This window comes from Strongylocentrotus purpuratus, unplaced genomic scaffold (genome assembly GCF_000002235.5).
Source record: "Strongylocentrotus purpuratus isolate Spur 01 unplaced genomic scaffold, Spur_5.0 spur5_scaffold_1, whole genome shotgun sequence".
Lineage (NCBI taxonomy): Eukaryota > Metazoa > Echinodermata > Echinoidea > Camarodonta > Strongylocentrotidae > Strongylocentrotus > Strongylocentrotus purpuratus.
This window is the reverse complement of record NW_022145594.1, coordinates 11,168,627-11,187,085: the sequence shown is the minus strand read 5'-3', so window position 1 is coordinate 11,187,085 and position 18,459 is coordinate 11,168,627. Positions and strand designations below refer to the sequence as shown.

General features: G+C 37.8%; 1 protein-coding gene across 1 annotated transcript; it reads right to left on the bottom strand.

The window, feature by feature from the left end:
* Positions 1-1,096: 1,096 nt before the first annotated feature.
* LOC754437 (glutathione S-transferase alpha-4) lies at positions 1,097-17,581 on the bottom strand. The gene is made up of 6 exons (XM_030977677.1): positions 17,367-17,581; positions 7,530-7,581; positions 6,455-6,587; positions 2,994-3,150; positions 2,225-2,368; positions 1,097-1,411 (listed from the first exon to the last, which is right to left on the bottom strand). The coding sequence occupies exons 1-6, from the start codon at positions 17,454-17,456 to the stop codon at positions 1,283-1,285; spliced, it is 705 nt and encodes a 234-aa protein (XP_030833537.1). The 5' UTR covers positions 17,457-17,581; the 3' UTR covers positions 1,097-1,282.
* Positions 17,582-18,459: the final 878 nt, after the last annotated feature.

Below are 18,459 nucleotides of genomic sequence, written 5' to 3'. Positions count from 1 at the left end.
GATTATGTTACTTTTTTTTCTTTCAAATTCGCTTTATCTTTTGAAGTAAACAAAACAAGTAAATGCTTATACATTAAATATTACAGTCTGTCAAAAGAAGTTTAAAAAACTCATACAGGACTACCTCTGAAAAGAGAAAAAAAATCCCCTGACAGGGAAATAAAGATGGAAAAGAACAAAACACAAACAAACATAAAAACATAGCAAAGAAAGACTTGTTGGGATAGAGGGCTGGGAGTTGCTTCTTTCAAGTTCAATTATATCACAAAACACCATCCAAGGCCTCCCATTTTTGTAAGTGAATTGAAAGAGTATCCCTTTTCATTTCAAGTTATTTTTTCCTATTTCCTATTTTCGAGAAATTTATCTTTCTCTGCTATTAAAAATCATCAATTTAATCAAAATCAGAATGTGGTTTAGTAATTGCTCCGTTTTCATATTATTCCCATTTATTCCAATATAAACTTCTTACTAAGACAGTTTCTTTAGAATTGGTAAATTGAGTTTATCAGCACAACTTTCCCCAGACTGTTTTTTTTAGATTACATTAAAAAAATACATGTTGATAGCTTTCCTCAAAAAAATTGTAATACGAACAAAAATTGTTTGTACGAAATTTAAATCTATGCAAATGATTGTTTGTACAAAATATTCTATGCACAAGTTTAAACTGAATTTTTCTCAGTTTACTGTTTAATGTGCACAACCTTGGTTGAACACAAATCTTTTCCATTTCTTTAGTTGTAAAATTATAAAGTTCAATTAAGTTATGAAATGCTGAGCTGATTTCTGCATTCTTCTTGCTTGACTTTTATACACCATCTTTGCAGTTATTTCTTCAAATTCAAAAACTTTCTTTGCAAATATTAATTTTAAACTAAGGCCACACAGGATGGACTTTCTTGCATACTGAACATTCTTTTTCCTTTCGTGAGGAATTATTTGAATAGATTTTGATAACTTTTGTAATTTCTTCCTTACTTAGCCCCATGGCGATCAAAAATGCATTTTTTAATAACCCTTGTTCATCGCAGATATGGTGAAGTCGATATATACATTGTTTTAAACAAATTTTCATTAAGTGTTTGCCCCCCCCCCAGTTGAATAAACTTAATAACTTATAATAAAAAATAAATTTAATTTCCCCTATACCTCTCTTCTACTTTAACGTAATCTTTCACATAATCTCAATGTTAATTGAGAGCTGATTTTACGAGATTTAATGAGATAACCACGCAGGAGGGTCTAATCTCTGCTGGCCAAACTAAAGTGCAGATAGGCTTTAAGATGGGAGCCAGCCAAAAAGGCGGGATGCGTAGGCAGCTTGTTCCAGATCAATAACGGTGTGTCGTCTCTCGCTGGCAAGGTAGTCCACGATTCTCGGCTGCTTTGAGAAGTGATCAATGAAGGCCTGAAGAAAACAACAATAATTATAATGATAATATTAATAATAATAATAATAATAATAATAATAATAATAATAATGATAATGATTATAATGATAATAGTAAGCAGAAGAAGAAGTAGGAGAAGAAGAAGAGGAATGGTCGGTGATGATGATGATTATAAAGAAGAAGATGATGATAATGATGATGATGATGATGATGATGATAAACAATTAACGACAAGACTAATATTGATATGCATTACAGAAAAGAGTAACAACAAACTAGTTACATTTAAGCGATATTTCATCTCGAGAATATCATAGAATCCCATAAAGTGTAATATTTAAAAACTCAACAGACTCAGGTAGGCGCGGATCCAAGATTTTGAGAGGGGGCGGGGGTAAAAATTGGGGGTGTTAAATTTGTTTAATTTTACTGGTAAAAGAAGTCTGATGGGCAAACTTGAGGGGGGAAAGAGACGACCGGCGTCGGAAGACGAAGAAAAAGAAGAGGAAGAAGGAGGAGAAGAAGAAGAAGAAAAAGAAGAAGAAGAAGAAGAAGAAGAAGAAGAAGAAGAAGAAGAAGGAGAAGTAGAAAAATAATTTTTCCAACTCATCACAATTTCTTGACAAGTAAACACCTCATTTTCGGAAATGCAAAACTTCGGACTATAGACATTTTTTGTTATCCCTTCGTTATCAAGAGGACACGAAATCATGAAACTCCGGAAGCGTTCGAGATTATGAACCTCAGAAAGAACGAAACTCCCGACTTATGAACTTTCGGAATTATGAACCTTCGGAAAAACGAAATGTAACCGAGGACAAGTCACCTACCACGCAGAGCGGGTACTCGTCAAGGAGACCGATAGCTTTGAGTTCGGGTATCTCATTCACACAGCTCAGTGCATCGAAGAGCATGATGTCGGCCATCGTCATGGAATCACCTACGAAGAAACCAGACTTGCTCTCCGACAATACCTATATGAAGGGATGGAGGGAAAAGGGAGGAGAGAGAGAGAGAGAGTCGGAAGGAAAGATGGAGAAACAGTAGGGTGAAGACGAGAGAGAGAACGAAAGAAGAAGAAGAGAGAGACAGAGAGGATAGATAGATAGATAGAGAAAGAGAGAGAGAGGGAGGAGTGGGGAGTGGGGTGGGAGAGGGGGAATGGGGGTGGGAGAGGAGCGAAGTGGGTGGGATGTGCTGAGACATAATTCATAGAGACATGTAGTGAAGGAGACGTATAGAGAGGCAGAGAGTGGTGGAGGGAGGGAAAAGAAAAACAATAGATAATAATTCAGAGATTGGAAGAGAGACAGAGAGAGCACGGAGAAGGGGAGAGTAAAGAAAGTGAAAGAGAGGGGGAGAAGAGAGAAGGGGGAGAGGATGGGGACTTCGTTATGTAATTAATTATATGTGTTATCTGTCCTAGTCGGAAGAGGATAAAAATACTCAATTATTTTATGTGTGTGTTATCTGTCCAAGTCGAAAGAGTTTGAAAGTATTTTAACGATATTTCTTGTTTTTTCTTTTGGTGTGGAAGTGAAGTTGGAAATGTTTTGATTAATCAAGACATTGTTATTCTTTTTATAAATATTGATTTACTTTCTCGAAAACAGGCAGATATCGGTTCCGGCACTCTTTGATGGCGGTTTCGATGTCTTCTTCGGCTTTCTCCTTGGAAATGAGGAGTTCGTGAAACCTGGAATACATGATGGTATTGAGGACCATGTCTTTTGCCCCCATTGCTAGCATGTCGATTCTGATTAAAGCGTAAAGGAGATCATAGTTGGGAGGGCGTCATGAAATCAAACACAGAGAAAATAGACAGAGAGAGAGAGAGGGGGGGGGGGGGGGGGGGGGGGGAGAGAGGGAGAGAGAGAGGGGGAGTGGGGGGGGGGGTAATGAAGAAGGGGAGAGAATGATATATTAAGAGGGTTTGGAGTAGAACAAAAATGGCAAAACAGAATTTCGAGAGAAAAATGCAAACGTCTCATCAACGGTTTTCAGATTTAATCACCACTTCATCCTCCTCATTATCGCAATGTTGATGCCTTAAAGGCAGGGTATATTATGCTAGCACTTCTGCCACCTGCTGCTCACAATATCCCGATGTGTCGACAACCATGTCCCACAATGCATCACAAACTGCATGACGCGCGTGATGATGCTTGGGTACAGGAACCTGACGTACGTCTTCAGCAAAAGATGACGCATATGGAAATCCATTAGGCCTACAGCAGTAGTAGCGATGTCTGTAAAAACTGAAATGCCCTTGCCTTCATTATCACAATCTTTTCCCTCCCCATCGTTAATATCTCCCTACCATGCCAGCACCATCAGCCTCACCACCACGATAAATACTGTACACTACTTCACTGTCATCATAATCGTCGTCATTACCAATTATAAGATGGGTGGAAGAATCCCTGCAATCTGATTGGTCAATTACCGTTTAATTAATTTTACTGGATGCACGCGATATCAACACGATATATGCGATATCGGAATCGATAGCACCGATATCTAGATTGTTTACATTTCGAACGTCAGCTGATAGCCAGCTGATATCTGCGGCTCAAGATGGCGAATCTCGGCGGCGATTTGACTTTCCAGCTTCTGTCGGAGGAAGAATTAGCTAAATTGTTGGGTGATTCCGATGCGGCCAGCACGAAAAGATCAATAAAGTACGGATTCTCTAAGTTGGAAAAGTTTGCGCAGATAAAGGAAGTCAATTTAGGAGACATTTCAACGCCAGAATTGGACAAACTTTTATCATCATTCTATGCCAGTGTCCGTAAGACTGACGGTGAGTTATATACGAAGAAGTCTCTTCAATACCTTCGCTATGGCATACAACGCCACTTTTTGGATAACCGTAATGCTTTGGATATCTGTAGCAAATTGCAATTTCCAGTGAGCACACGTATGTTTAAGGCTGTGTTGGTGAAACTGAAGCGAGAGGGGCTGGGAAGCACCACACATAAAGCCTCAATTTCTGTGCTTGACATGAACAAGATCCAGCTCTTCAGAGTTGGATTGCACCTCCCCAAAAGGCTTGCAAAACAAAGTGTTTCTAGATTTAATGACTTTCTTTTGCAATAGAGGTCGTGAGAATGTACGTAACTTCAAAGTGTCTGATTTTACGATCTTCACCGATGAAGATGGACTGCGGTATGTAACGAAACGTGACCAGCTCACAAAAAACCACAGAGAGAATGACGATGAAACGACCGGAGGATATATGTACGAAATTCCAGGCAGTGACCGATGCCCTGTGAAGTCATTTGAGATTTATGTTTCAAAACTGCATCCATCTTGTGAATGGTTTTGGCAAAAACCAAAAGCTAGTCAACCGCACGATGGAAATGAGCCATGGTACTGCAACAGCCCGGTTGGTGTCAATACACTCTCAAACAAGATGAAGAAAATCTCCACCGCTGCCGGATGTAGTAAAGTCTACACTAATCACTGCCTGCGTGCAACGTGTGTCACGTCACTCGACAAAGCTGGTTTTCAGTCAAGGGACATCATGGCTGTGAGTGGGCATCGCAGCGAAAGTTCCATCAAGATCTACAGCAAGACTAGTGATGGCCGAAAACGGGAGATGAGCAGTGAAATTGGAAAACAGATGTCCTATGCTCCTGCTACATCAACCGTAGCACAAGCACCACCTCCTTCTACTACTACTACCGTAGCACTAGCACCACCTCCTCCTACTACCCCTCTCATGCCATTGGCATTAGCACAAACTCCGCAACCTCGTGCTCCACTCTCATTGTCTCTGTCATCAGAGAACAATATGCGTGCCACCAGTCACAACTTTAGCTTTAGTGACTGTGTAGTACACATTCACAATAACTAGACTGTAATACAGACAGTGTAAATACGTTCAGCGTTCATCAGTTTTCCTGTTCAGCGTTCATCATTTTTTCCTGTTCAGCGTTCATCATTTTTGTTGTTAGCATTGATTTTTCATACTTGACTTCACAAGTTTCATGTTTAAGGTAAGTCATTACATTTTTTTTTCATCCATTGCACTAAAATTTAAAAATTATGCAAATTTAAAAATTATGCAAATTTATGCAAATTTTAAAAAAAATCATGCTTTCCGGTAATTACCGGAAAGCATGGCTATGGCCAAATCATGCTTTCCGGTAATTACCGGAAAGCATGATTTGGCCATGCATCCGGTAAATCTGTAAAATAACACAATTTTGTATTTTTGACAATTTTTTGGGCGCCATCTTATAAAACAGATGATGCACAGGTTTAATTCGTGGGTCGGTGGAATTGTGTGCACGCGGTACCTTTGAATTTGGTCTAAAACCCACTCGGCTGCGCCTCGTGGGTTCAAACCATTCAAAGGTACCTTGTGCACACAATCCCTACCGACGCACTCAAACCTGTGCATCATTTGTATATAGTGCCACCATATCATCGTCACCATCACCATGACTATCATTACCAATACCAATGTCACCTTTCCATCATCATCATCACCACCATACCATCATCATCACCATCATCATCATCATCATCGTCACTATCATCATCATTATCATCATCATCATCATCATCACCATCACCATCATCCTCATTATCATCATCATCATCGTCCTCATTATCATCATCATCGTCCTCATCATCACCATCACCATCATCATCATCATCATCATCATCCTCATCATCATCATCATCATCATCATTATCATCATCATCATCATCACCATCATTAACAATACCAATATCACCTGTCCATCATCATCATCATTATCATCATCATCATCCTCATCATTACCAATACCATGCACTGCCACCAGCATCATCATTACCAATACCAATATCACCTGTCCATCATCATCATCATCATCATCATCATCATCATCATCATCATCATCATCATCCAATACCATGCACTGCCACCAGCATCACCATCAGCACCATCATAATAATACATGTACTACTACCGTACTTCCAACTCCTAATGACAATAAGGATAACAACACCAACAACATCAATCTCGACACAATTCATCACCACCGTATAATCTCTGGTTTGCTTACTTCACTTTCTCTTCATCTGTTTTGCCTTCGAGGTTTCCTTTGCGACACACGTAACGGAGAACAGCTTCAGATCCAATCAGATTCAGGCCATCAATCTCCAGGAGTGGAATCTGCTTGAACATCAGTTTCCCACCTAAAAGGAAGATCCAATGTAATGATCATTATTTTATTTATTTATCTATTCATTTATTCATCTATCTATTTGTTCTTCTATTTATTCATTCATTCAGTTATTCATGCATTCATTTATTCATTTATTTATGTATTTATTCATGTATTCATTCATTCATTTACAATATGTATCTATTTATTTATCTATTCATTTATTCATTATTTATCTATTCATTCAAATATTCCTTTAATCATGTATCAATGTATGTATTCATAGATTTACTTCTCTCCCCGCCAAAAGAAACAAATGAACAAACAAGAATTGCTCATGGCTTTATTTTAGTCAAAATTATAGAGTTATGGTTAGGTTAAGGTTTAATGTTCTGTCCAGGGCCGAGGATATGAACTCGGTTTAACAGTGTAGGACTTCATACCGAGGTGTAATAATTGCAGGAGCAAGTGAAAATAAAGGGAGCCATTATGTGTATTAACCCCAAAGGGTACAATATATTTGGCAGGTTCGGTGTAAAGCTATGGGAAAGGGAACACTAATTTTTTGTTTTACCAGTAACGATTTAATGCGCACTCAATTAAACCCCTATTACCTCAATGAACACTTTGGTTGCCTTCCTTGCCTCTCCGCACGGTCTCTTGATTGCCACAAGGGCAATTTTGCACAAAACAATACGCACCGATCGACGACAGGATTTCTTTGTGCAACACAAAGGCTTTGCCAAATTAGCTCCATGACAACCCCTTTGAACAATGATATAGATAAATCTTGCTCAGGAAACAGTTACACAATTTTGAACGCTTTGGGATATTAACTCCAGTGTAAATAAAATGTGGCACATGTTATGTTTTGATAAAGAGTTGACGAAGCTGCTCTCGTCAACTCGTCTTCACATCTTCGCTTCTTCTCTTCTTCGCTAAGTATATTCCCCCTCCATTCCTCATTCATTACCTTCAGTTAACTTGACGAAGTCCTCTCTGGTTTGGAGGTAGATCTCGGTATACTGAACATAAATATTGAAAGGAGAGAGAAGAAAAGGGAGATAGAGATCGAGAGAGAGAGAGAGAGAGAGAGAAGAAAAGGGAGAGAGAGAAGAAAAGGGAGAGAGAGAAGAAAAGGGAGAGAGAGAAGAAAAGGGAGAGAGAGGGGGAATATATATATAGAGAGAGAGAAAAAGAGAGAGAGAGAAGAAAAGAAAAAGAGAGAGAGAGAGAGAGATGGAGAGAAAAAGGGAGAGAGAGGGGGAGAGAGAGGGAGATATATATATATATATATATATAGAGAGAGAGAGAGAGAGAGAGAGAGAAAGTATTATATAAAACAAAATTACTTTATGCCAAAGTAGGATAAACCATGACCAAATTATAGTTCGTTGGCTACACAAGGAGTTATCAAAAACACTTTGACATTGCTCTAAAGGCACATGACATGATGCGATATCGACGACAAAGATAATGGACTAGAAAGAAAACTCCGATAAAAGTCGTATTCCTGACGATGATCATGATACAAAATGATCGAACATTTACCTTTCCACATGATACCTTTACGTAGAATTTCAAATTGATATCTCTTAGCTATTCTAAAACACAAGAAAAGCTGTCGAAAAAGTACGTCATGAAGTTGGCAATTTGCGTCTGTTCGATTGCAATTGTAAACTTTAAGTATATTTTTTAGATCGGATTTTCCTCCCACTCTCAATATCTGTTTCTCGTCTACTTCTAATAAAAAAAAGAGGAAGTACACCCTGATCTTAAGCTGTGCGTGGTCTAGTGTATGCACCATGAGACTAAGCTTACAGCATACTGCATATACTTTTTTTTTTACAAAGACCATCCACGCTTAGACACAGCCATTTGTTGTTGTTGTTGTTGTTGTTTTAATTTATAGGCGTTTTTCATTCAGAAGTGAATATTTACGCCTCTTCTCTCAGGATTTTTATTCCTTTTAAAATTAGATTTACTTTTTTTGATATATAGATTTGGATAAATTGGATTTTTAAAAGCTAAACTTTTATTTAATGATGAAGAATTCAGTGGCTGGCGAGCAAAAGGCTTATCGGCTATATAGGACGCCCAAGGACCAACTCGGACACGGTACGTAGTGACAAGCTTCTCAACTCAGCCTAATGCTGAGCCTAGGCCCTCCGACGTCCACCAATATGTCTAGTCGTCTCCATCGTGTTTCTTCAAAATTTTGACCGAAAACCAAAAAATAAAAAAAAAACAGATCATGATACATGAAGATTTTAAACGTTAATATAGACAGTTCTCTCTTCTAATTTCTTTTTTTCTTTTTTTTTTCTTCTTTCTCACTCTTCTTCTTCATGTACATGTATACTCACTATAAAAAGCGAAACATATTGGGCTCAAATAATTATGTGCGGTGCAAGGTGGTTAGTAGGGGTACAGGTGTACCCTTTTAGATCTAACTACGAAGTTAACCAGAGCCTGTTGGTGATTAATATCTGTTGATTTCAGGAGTATTGGGATTAATTCTTCGTTTTCTATTCCAGATTCTGTTATAAGCATGGCTCTCTCTATAAGAAAGAGTGGGCACTTACATAAAAAATGTTTAACTGTTTCTTTTTGGTGCTCACAGTTTGGACAATGACCTGTCTCATGTTGATTCAACTCAAAAAGATTATTATTTAAACCTAAGTTTCCCATTCTTAGGCGATGAAGAATAGTTTCATGATATCTGTTGTTCAGGTAACACACAAATGTTTTTGATACTAGAGTTTGCGTTTCCCGTAGGGGGGATGATGTTTCATTCCATCTTTTTTGCCATATCTCTATGTAGTATTTCTTTATAACATAATTTGATTCTGCTCTGGTAAGAGCGTTGTTGATTTCTATATTTTTATTTAGTCCTGCTTTAGCAAACTTATCTGTTATCTCATTGTGTTGTAGACCACAATGACTGGGAATCCATTCGAAATAGACCTGGGTGCCCTTGTATTTTAGTTGACTACACAGGGTTAAAATTTCAAGAATAAAAGATTCGTCTTTACGAGATTCTATGGCCTGGAGTGAACTCAAAGAATCAGAAAAGATGACTGCCCCGGTGTAGAGTCCTGGGAGTTGTAATAGCCATGTCAGGGCAAGTACAATTGCGGCCATCTCTGCTCTATAAGACGATGTGTAATTAGCCAGTCTCTTAGATTGAGAAACATCATAATAAGGTACATGAAATGCAGCAGCAGCAGATTCTTTATCTGGCGATCTTGATCCATCTGTATATATGTGTAAATAATTTGTCCATTTCGAATTTATCAATTCTAGGGCTGCTTGTTTTTGGGCAAAACAGATATCTGTTTTCGTTATTACCTCTTTTAGCTCTGATGACACATGGGGAGGGAGTATTTTCCAAAAGGGTGTGTTGAAAAAATACTTCATTGGATCTTCTAGTATGTAACTGAATTTTAATGTACAATCCTTGGTTCTACGTCCAAAAGCTAATCTAGAGTTAGTACCTCCAAGAATATTAAATTGCCAACAATCTTTCACATCTTCGTTCAGAGGGTGTTTGCGCATACTCTCGATTCGTTTTCTTAGTTTAATTGATAACATTTCTCGCCTTAAATCAAAAGGCATTTCGCCTAGTTCGACTTGCAGCGTTTTAAGGGATGTACCTTTCCGAGCGCCTGCACAAACAAATAACGATTGGTACTGAACTGAGTTCAACATATTTTTTGCGCTTGTCGTAGCCGAGTTGTATGCTTCGCAACCATAGTCGATAATTGATAGTATTAATGCTTTATATATCATCACTAGTTCTTTAGCATCTCCAGACCACTTGGCGTATGCTAGACTTTTGATAACATTAATCCTTCTTTTACATCTTTTACTAATATCTAATAAATGAGGTCTCCAAGTCATCCGTTTGTCAAATGTGACGCCGAGATACTTGTGCTCTTTATGTGGTGTCAACTTTTGACCTCTTATATATAACTCGTAATTATCATCATTTGTATTGTTCGAAAATAAGATAGGAGTCGTTTTCTCTACCGACATAATAAGTCCAAATGGATTGAGCCATGAGTTCAAGGAGTTTAGATATTGTTGTATGTTCTGGATATTTTGTTTTACATCATGGCCTGATTCCCAAATTACGATGTCGTCTGCATAAATCAAGCTATGTATATCTGGTCTCAAAGGTATGTCACTTATCATTATATTAAAAAGGAGGGAGCTCAAAATGCTACCCTGGGGTAAACCGTTTTCAGGATGCGTAATTGCCGATTTGGCATTACCTATTTGCACTTGAAAGGTACGGTTCAACAAGTAGTTTCTCAAAAAAATCAATATGTTTCCTTGGAGACCAATTCTACGTAACTTGACGATTAATCCTTTCGTCCAGAGAGTATCATAGGCTTTGGCCAGATCAATAAATACGACTATGGTTTTCATACCCACAAATAGATATTTCTGAATTTCATTTTCTAAATGTACTAAGTTATCTATTGAGCTTCTCTTTTTTCTAAAACCATGTTGTATACTACTCAAAATTTCGTTTTTCTCTATGTACCATTCTAATCTCTCCTTTACCATACTTTCTAATATCTTGATAAAGCAAGGTAATAATGAGATAGGTCGGTAGGATGTTAGTTGGGAGGAGTCTTTATTTGGTTTTAATATTGGTATCAACATTGCGTGTTTGCATTGTTCCGGAATCGTCCCAGAGGACCATATTCTGTTATAAAGACAGAGTAATTCCTAGCCCTGGTTGGAAGGTTTTGAAACACAGTATATATCAAGCCATCTTCACCAGGGGCTGATGTCTTTTTTATATTAAGTACTTTTTCGAGTTCCATCATAGTAAAAGGTTCATTGATAACTGAATCATGTTCTCCTTTATAATCAATAGATTTATATTCATCTAGCAGTTCTTTATTTCCCTTTTTTGTTTTACTATTGATCTTCAGAAAATGCTTTCCAAATTCGTTAGCTTTTTCTTGATCATCTATAATTACTTTAGATTCTACTTTTAGTGCTGATATCTTAGAATGAGTTTTATTTGGATTACCCTTCAGACAACGAATCAAATTCCATAGTTCTGAGATTGAAGTGAACCTGTTCAGTTTTGAAGTGTAATCCAGCCAAAACATTCGTTTTGTCTGTCTAATAATCCTTTGGGCTTCGGCCTTCTTTTGTTTGTATAATTTTAGATTTTCATCATTCCATACTCTCAATAACCTATTTTTATATTCGTTCCGTTCCTTAATCTTTATTTTGCATTTTTCTGTCCACCATGGGACGGGGTTGAATCTCGCATTCTTGTTTTTATTTCTTTTGGGTACAGTGTGTAATTCATTTAAGATATTATTTAGAGATTCCATGAAGTTTCCGTAAAAAGTTTTGACATCTGCGTCTAGCAGCGAGTCAGTGTCCATTCGTTGATCGCACAGTTTATTGAATTCGTGCCAATCTATCTTCTTGAATGACCGTTTTAGAGTTAGGTCATCTTTCGTACAAGATTTAGGAGTTTTTTTGTCGATTTCAATGTATATTGGAAAATGGTCACTTCCGAATTTGTTTGATAGCACTTTCCAGCTAGTGTAACTGGCTAGAGCGGGAGTTGCTAATGATAAATCTAAACATGAGGTTTCGCCAGTAGTTGGGTTTAGGCGAGTACCCGAGCCATCATTTAGGAAGACTAAATTGTGTTTCAGTAAATATTCCTCAATCACTTTTCCATTTTTATCTGTATTTTTACTGCCCCATTGAACATTATGAGAGTTAAAGTCTCCCAATATTAACATTCTACGTTTATTCTTTATTTCCTTTATCAAGAAATCTAGTTTATTCATAATTATGTCTTCACATGGATTATAGTAATTTATCACGGTTATGGATGTGTTGTCAAAATACAAATTAATCTGTTGCATTTCGATGTCAGTTTCTATGATTGGGTAATCATAATTTAAACTGTTGTGTACATATATGGCACATCCTCCACCGCGCCTTGTTTTCCTGCTTTTAGCAAAACATTTGTAATTAGCGATTTGTATTTTGTCGTGATCGCGGAACCATGTTTCCTGAATACATAATAAATGAATGGTTTCACTTTTTATAGAGTTTAAGTAGAGCAATAACTCATCCCCGTGTCCCTTTAATCCCTGTGCATTCCACTGTAGGATGCGGAATGCCATCTTAGTTCCTTTAATTAACTCGCTTGCATTAATAGCTGACCAGCAGCTATCTTAATTAAAGACAACACCTCTCCTTCTGACTTATCTTTCATAATTTGGATCATTAGTTGAAGAAAGAAGGTTATCAATTCCTCATTTGTTGCTTTAGTTATAAAATTTTCCTTGATTTGTGAAGACGGTCGCCCTGTTTTTTCGCTAGTTTGCCTATCTTGGCGTTGTGGCAAGGGAGGATCTGCCTTTGGGGTGTGATCCGGAAACACATGAGAGTTATCGACTTGGGGGGTGGGGTGGTTTTGCTTTACTGTATTTAAACCAAGATCAACAGATGGTTGGGGATTATTTGCGGTGTTTAGATGTTGTTGGTGAGGAGCTAGTTTACGCTCCAATGGTATTGGAGCTTGCGCTTGCATATTATCTTTTTCTTCTTTCAATTGGCGAGCAGCTTGAGCATAGCTGAGATTATTCAGCACTTTTATCTTTTGTACTTCTTGCGCTTTTTGTGCTTGTTCGCATCCATTATATGCAGCGGAATGTTCACCTCCACAATTTACACATTTGGGAGTGTCCTTTTTTATGCAATCGTCGAAACTATGCTCCTCTCCACATCTGACACATCTCTGTTTCTGTTTGCAAATAGCTATGGTGTGGCCATATCTTTGGCATTTAAAACACCTGGGGCTTGAAGGTATATATGGTTTGACCTTTATTCTTTGGAAACAAAGAATGATGTCTTGGGGAAGTACTGTAGCTTCAAATGAAACAATTACACTCCGAGTTGGAACTAAATCTACATGTACATTCCCATCTTGAGGTTCTTCCCTCTTTCGATTTTTCCTTACTATTCTTTTCACGTTAACTACCTTTTGACTCTTTAGTTCTGTTTCTATTTCTTTTTCTGACATCTCGGTCGGTATATCTGATATGACACCTTTCTTCAAATCAAGTTTCAAATTGACCTTCACTGGTACGTTATCAATGATTTGTATATCAGACAATTTCTTATGTTGTTTCGTATCCTTGCATTTAACGAGAATTCCGTTCCGGGTAGACTTTATAAATTCTGGCGATGAGCCGATACAGTTTTGGATAGATTTTGCGATCTTTAACATGCTAACGTTTCTTAATGATTTTTCCCTGTCAATAGGTGTAATGAAAAGCTTTAGATCTTGGTCAGTTGCTATTAGAATTACTGGATTTTGGTTACGAAATACTGAGTTTTGTGGTTCCATATTATCTGATGACGAATCCTCTTTTAGTGATAGGTTCTCAACATTGATACTTCCTTCACGTATCTTTCTTTTTTTTCTTCGAACACTTGCAGACGTGACTGTCTGGAATCCGTCCTTTAGCTCTATTCCTAAATCTTTGGCTTGGTTGCCTGAATCAATATCTGCCATAGCGTTAAGTGAGGAGTCGTCGGGGTTCATGGTCCGCGCCGCGTGCGGCGGGAGATTTAAATCTACTTTGATTTGTTAACTTATTTATGGTGCAGAATTATGTATAAAATGAGCCCAAAATGTTCGCTTACCTTTAGCAAGTCATTTCCTATCTGAAACTAGAGTCGAAAGTATGGAAAGTCCCGTGAAAATCCGATAAATATCAAAGACTATCAGAGCTAGGCTCTCCTCAAGGCTTTACGGGAATTGTGGTAAAATGTCAAATTAGAGTCTGTGCATGCAGACAACGGATTTGGGGTCTCGAAACCATAGCGGTCGAGATCTCAATTGGGTTTTGTTATAATTCTGGAACTCGATCAGACCTTCAGTGAGCTTTTAGGCCACTTTTAAGGCCAAATAACTAAAATAACGTGTTTCTCGTCCGGACTTTAAAAAATGGGAGGAGGCAGGGCATTACCATACAAATAATACACAGCAGTGAGGGCGTTAATAAGAATTACCCACACGAGGTACCTTCGGAACAGTCTAACACGCCCGAGGCAATAGCCGGACTGTTTTGAAGGTATCGAGTGTGGGTAATTTTTTTTTTTTTTTTTTTTTTTTTTTTTTTACTAATGCCCGAACAAAATGATGTGTATTATTTGTTTTATAAGATTATGTTTTATTTGTTTTATAAAACGATGTTTTACAAAATGATTATACTAATGACCGGTCATTAGCATTTGATAATGACCGGTCATTATCAACATTACGTGTTAGGCAAAATAAACGCCTGGTCACGTGTACGCTCTCAACCAATCATTTGATTAGGATCAACGTCATCATCATCTTATGATATCTACTATTTTGCCAGTGTTTTGCAATCTTTTTCCAAGATGGCTGTCATGCTAATTGAGCTGGCCAAGCCGATTTATTCACAGATATTGTGCTGTATGAGTATACTGATGCAATGTATGCCATAACAAATGATTTGTTTCAATTTAGGACCTATCTAAACAAAATGCATATCACAGGCTTTTTGTCTTTTTTTTTTTGGGGGGGGGGGTCTTTTTTGTGTTCTATAATTATCGTAAATAGTAAACAAAAAAGGAGGCGGGCGGGGACAAGAAACACTTCATTTTTGTTTTTTGGCCTAACACATGAACTCAAAATGATAATCACTTTCAGCATCTAAAAGCATTCCAGGCTGTGAATGTTAATTTGCGTTAGTGTCAGTAAGGTACGCATGTAATACACGGTAAAGTGAATAATAACAATTCAAATTATTTTATTTCTCATGCAAAACATAATACAATCAATAATTATATTACAAAAAATATACAATGAAACGACTAATATAATAGTAATGGCACGAACAAACATGAATTAGCTAGGAGCAGAGCTTGTTTGTGTCTTTGTTCCTCCGATGCTGTTTTATAATATATCTTGAAAACAAAGTATACTTAAAAAAATCAATAAATTTAAAAAATATGTAGTAAAGAAATTATGAAATTTTTGGGGAAAATAAAAAATAAAAAAGAGAGGAAAAAATAAAAAAAAGAGAGGAAAAAATGAAAGGCGAACAAGAAAGAAAAATAGAAAAGGAAAATTAATGATTGCAAAAGCTCTAGAAAAAGAAGGATCAGCCGAAAAAGGACGAAAGGGAATGAGTCGAGCGTCAAACAAACCGAGATTCATGCATAGCGATGTCAATAATGCAGCTGACCGGCTACTGCACATACATGCATGCATATATGTGTTTAAAAAAAAGAAGAATTTTCAGCTTTAAAAAAATGTGTTTAGACTGGTACTTTGTTTAAGAGATGGATCTATGTTATTCCAAAATACTGGATCGGTGTAAATAATTGTATTTTGTGCGAAAACTGTTCTCATTCGAAGAGTGTAGAAGTGGTTCGACGGTCTTGAATGTATCTCGTTATTTTTTTTGAAACATGGAGGAAATCGGGAGAGGTAACTCGTTTTTAGTTAGTTGGAACATACAGATACCCAGATACCAATAATACGAATCTTCAATTTTAAGAATTTTGTCTTGTAAAAATAAATGGTTAGTGTGGGAACGAAAGTAGACAATATGGATTATTCTTAATGCACGCTTCTGCAAAATTAATATTCGAACAATTCTAATCTTACAAGGATTTCCCCATTCTAAAATCCTATAATTTAGGTACGGCAAGAAGGGTTTAAATATGCAGTGATGATAAAACTAGTACATCATAATTATGTACAATAACATTTTGCCTCTGTGTTTATCATAAGCATGTGGGGGCCCAACAGGTGGCTACATCACACGAATGACTGCATAGCCTCTCTGAATGCAAACGCGCTTGACAACGGGTCAAAAGTTGATGGGTGCAGGCTCAACTTTCCTATTATTCATAATGCCCTGACTTTTAGGCTATTTATATATCAATCCTCGATTGCCGGATATCCAGTTTTCATCAAGTTTATACATGCAACATAACATCAACATGTACAAAGTATGCGGCCGACACTGTCAATTCGTTGGACCAGACAAAGTAGATCCATGTATACCACAATAGGTCTTTCAGCATGTGCAACGCTCCAAATCCTAAAATGGAGAGCCGAGGACGCTTTTTTTTTTTTGGTTTCGAAATTTGAAAATTTGACATTTTGCTCCGTTGGGGGGTGGGGGGGGGGGGGGGGGGTAAGGTCACCTGTTTTAGGTCAGCTTTGTGGGGGGGGGGGTTAGGTGTTTGTTTTTTTTTTTTGGAGGGGGGGGGGGGGTTACACACATAAAAATCCCAAAGGGGGGTGTTTAACCCCCCCCCCCCCCCCCCCCCCTGTGTACGCGCCTGTATGTATTAGCGCATGCTTTTTATTGCTGCACTGTATACCTAGTCGATTGAAATTTAATGTCGATATGCTAAATAAACTTCATAAAAGAGCCGCTTTATATATCATTTCTAGACAGCCTTGGCACTTTACATCGCGAAAGGTCTCGGGTGGCCTAAAATGGCCAACTCTAAATGAATTGTTCGACAAGGTCACTTGTTGTCTGGTTATTAAATGTATTAATAATGTAGCTTCTCCAGCTATGTCTGATAAATTTGTACTATGAGATGATATTATGCAACGCACAAGTCGAAATAGTAACAAGTCTAACAAGAATCTGTTGAAACCTTTTAAGTGCAATACTGAATTTTATTCTAACACTTTCGTTTCGAACACAAGAGATACGCCCATGCTACCATAAAAAGCTCTAAAATCTCTACTTACATCTATTCCAGAGGCAACCAACGCGAGTCGAATCGGTTCCCCGAGTCCCCTGGACGCAGTGTAAGTCAGCCGTACCGTGTCTCCCGCCATGACTTTGTATGGAAAGACCACTTATCTTGCAGGAACTACATAACTATTAAGCTCGCTCATAGAAAGCGCCAATCACACATTCACAGCCATGCAACAAAACGCGCTACATAGTTGCCATAATATGTGCTCACCGATGTGTGGTTGGGTACATATATGCAACGATTTTTTTAGGCCAGAACCGGTAATAAAATGTCTGCATGTAATCATTTTGTGTCAATATGATGTATTACTCTACCAAAGTCCGTTGACCTTTTGAAGTGTTTAGGTCTAGCTGACGCAGCCTACGTGGTCTCAGCCAATCCGACAGCCAATACAAAGTTACAGTATACAAACTGGAAAGATTTATTGCTAGGTCGGCGCGATCCAGCCTTTGTATGACAGGCAGGGGCGGCCGAGCGACTTTCAAAGTGGGGGGGGGGGGGGGCACCAACAAAAAAGGGCACTTTCTGGAAAAAAGGGCACCTACAGTGGGAAATCTCAAAGCGAAAATATACAATTTTTAGACATTGGTATATACCCCTACATTGTGATTACATTATCAGGGATGATTTCAATATTTGTTTCTCTTCATACATCATACAAGATATCGCTTAAGCATCAAACTTTACAGTTGGGTGTGATGTCTGAATATGCATTTACGAGGGAGCGAAGCGAGTGAGAAAATTTTTAAAGATCTGTGAGGTCGCAGTGCGAAAAATTACATCTTATAAAGAGGGAAAAAGCCAATCGTGATGGGGTTATAAGCACATTCTCATAACGGAAGACTGAAAAGACCTTTGATAAGTAACATAATTATATAATCTTTAAATGCGAGCGAGCGCAGCGAGCGAACTTTGGGGGAAACTGCTCTTAGTCGCTTTAAATAAGGGGCACGTTTAATGATTACATGAAAAGGGGACAATTATGGAAAGGCCGGGATAAGACACTTATTAGAAAAGAAAAGGAGCACGTGTATAAGTACAAAGGATAATTATAAGAGGTGAAAATGAGGCATTTTTTCACT

Coding starts and splice junctions, on each gene's coding strand:
- LOC754437 (XM_030977677.1), bottom strand. CDS start 17,456: ATGGCGGGAGACACGGTACGGCTGACTTACACTGCGTCCAGGGGACTC. Junction 3,151..6,454: donor ACAGATGAAGAGAAAGTGAA/GTAAGCAAACCA, acceptor CGCTTTAATCAG/AATCGACATGCTAGCAATGG. Junction 1,412..2,224: donor ACGAGTACCCGCTCTGCGTG/GTAGGTGACTTG, acceptor TGTTTTCTTCAG/GCCTTCATTGATCACTTCTC.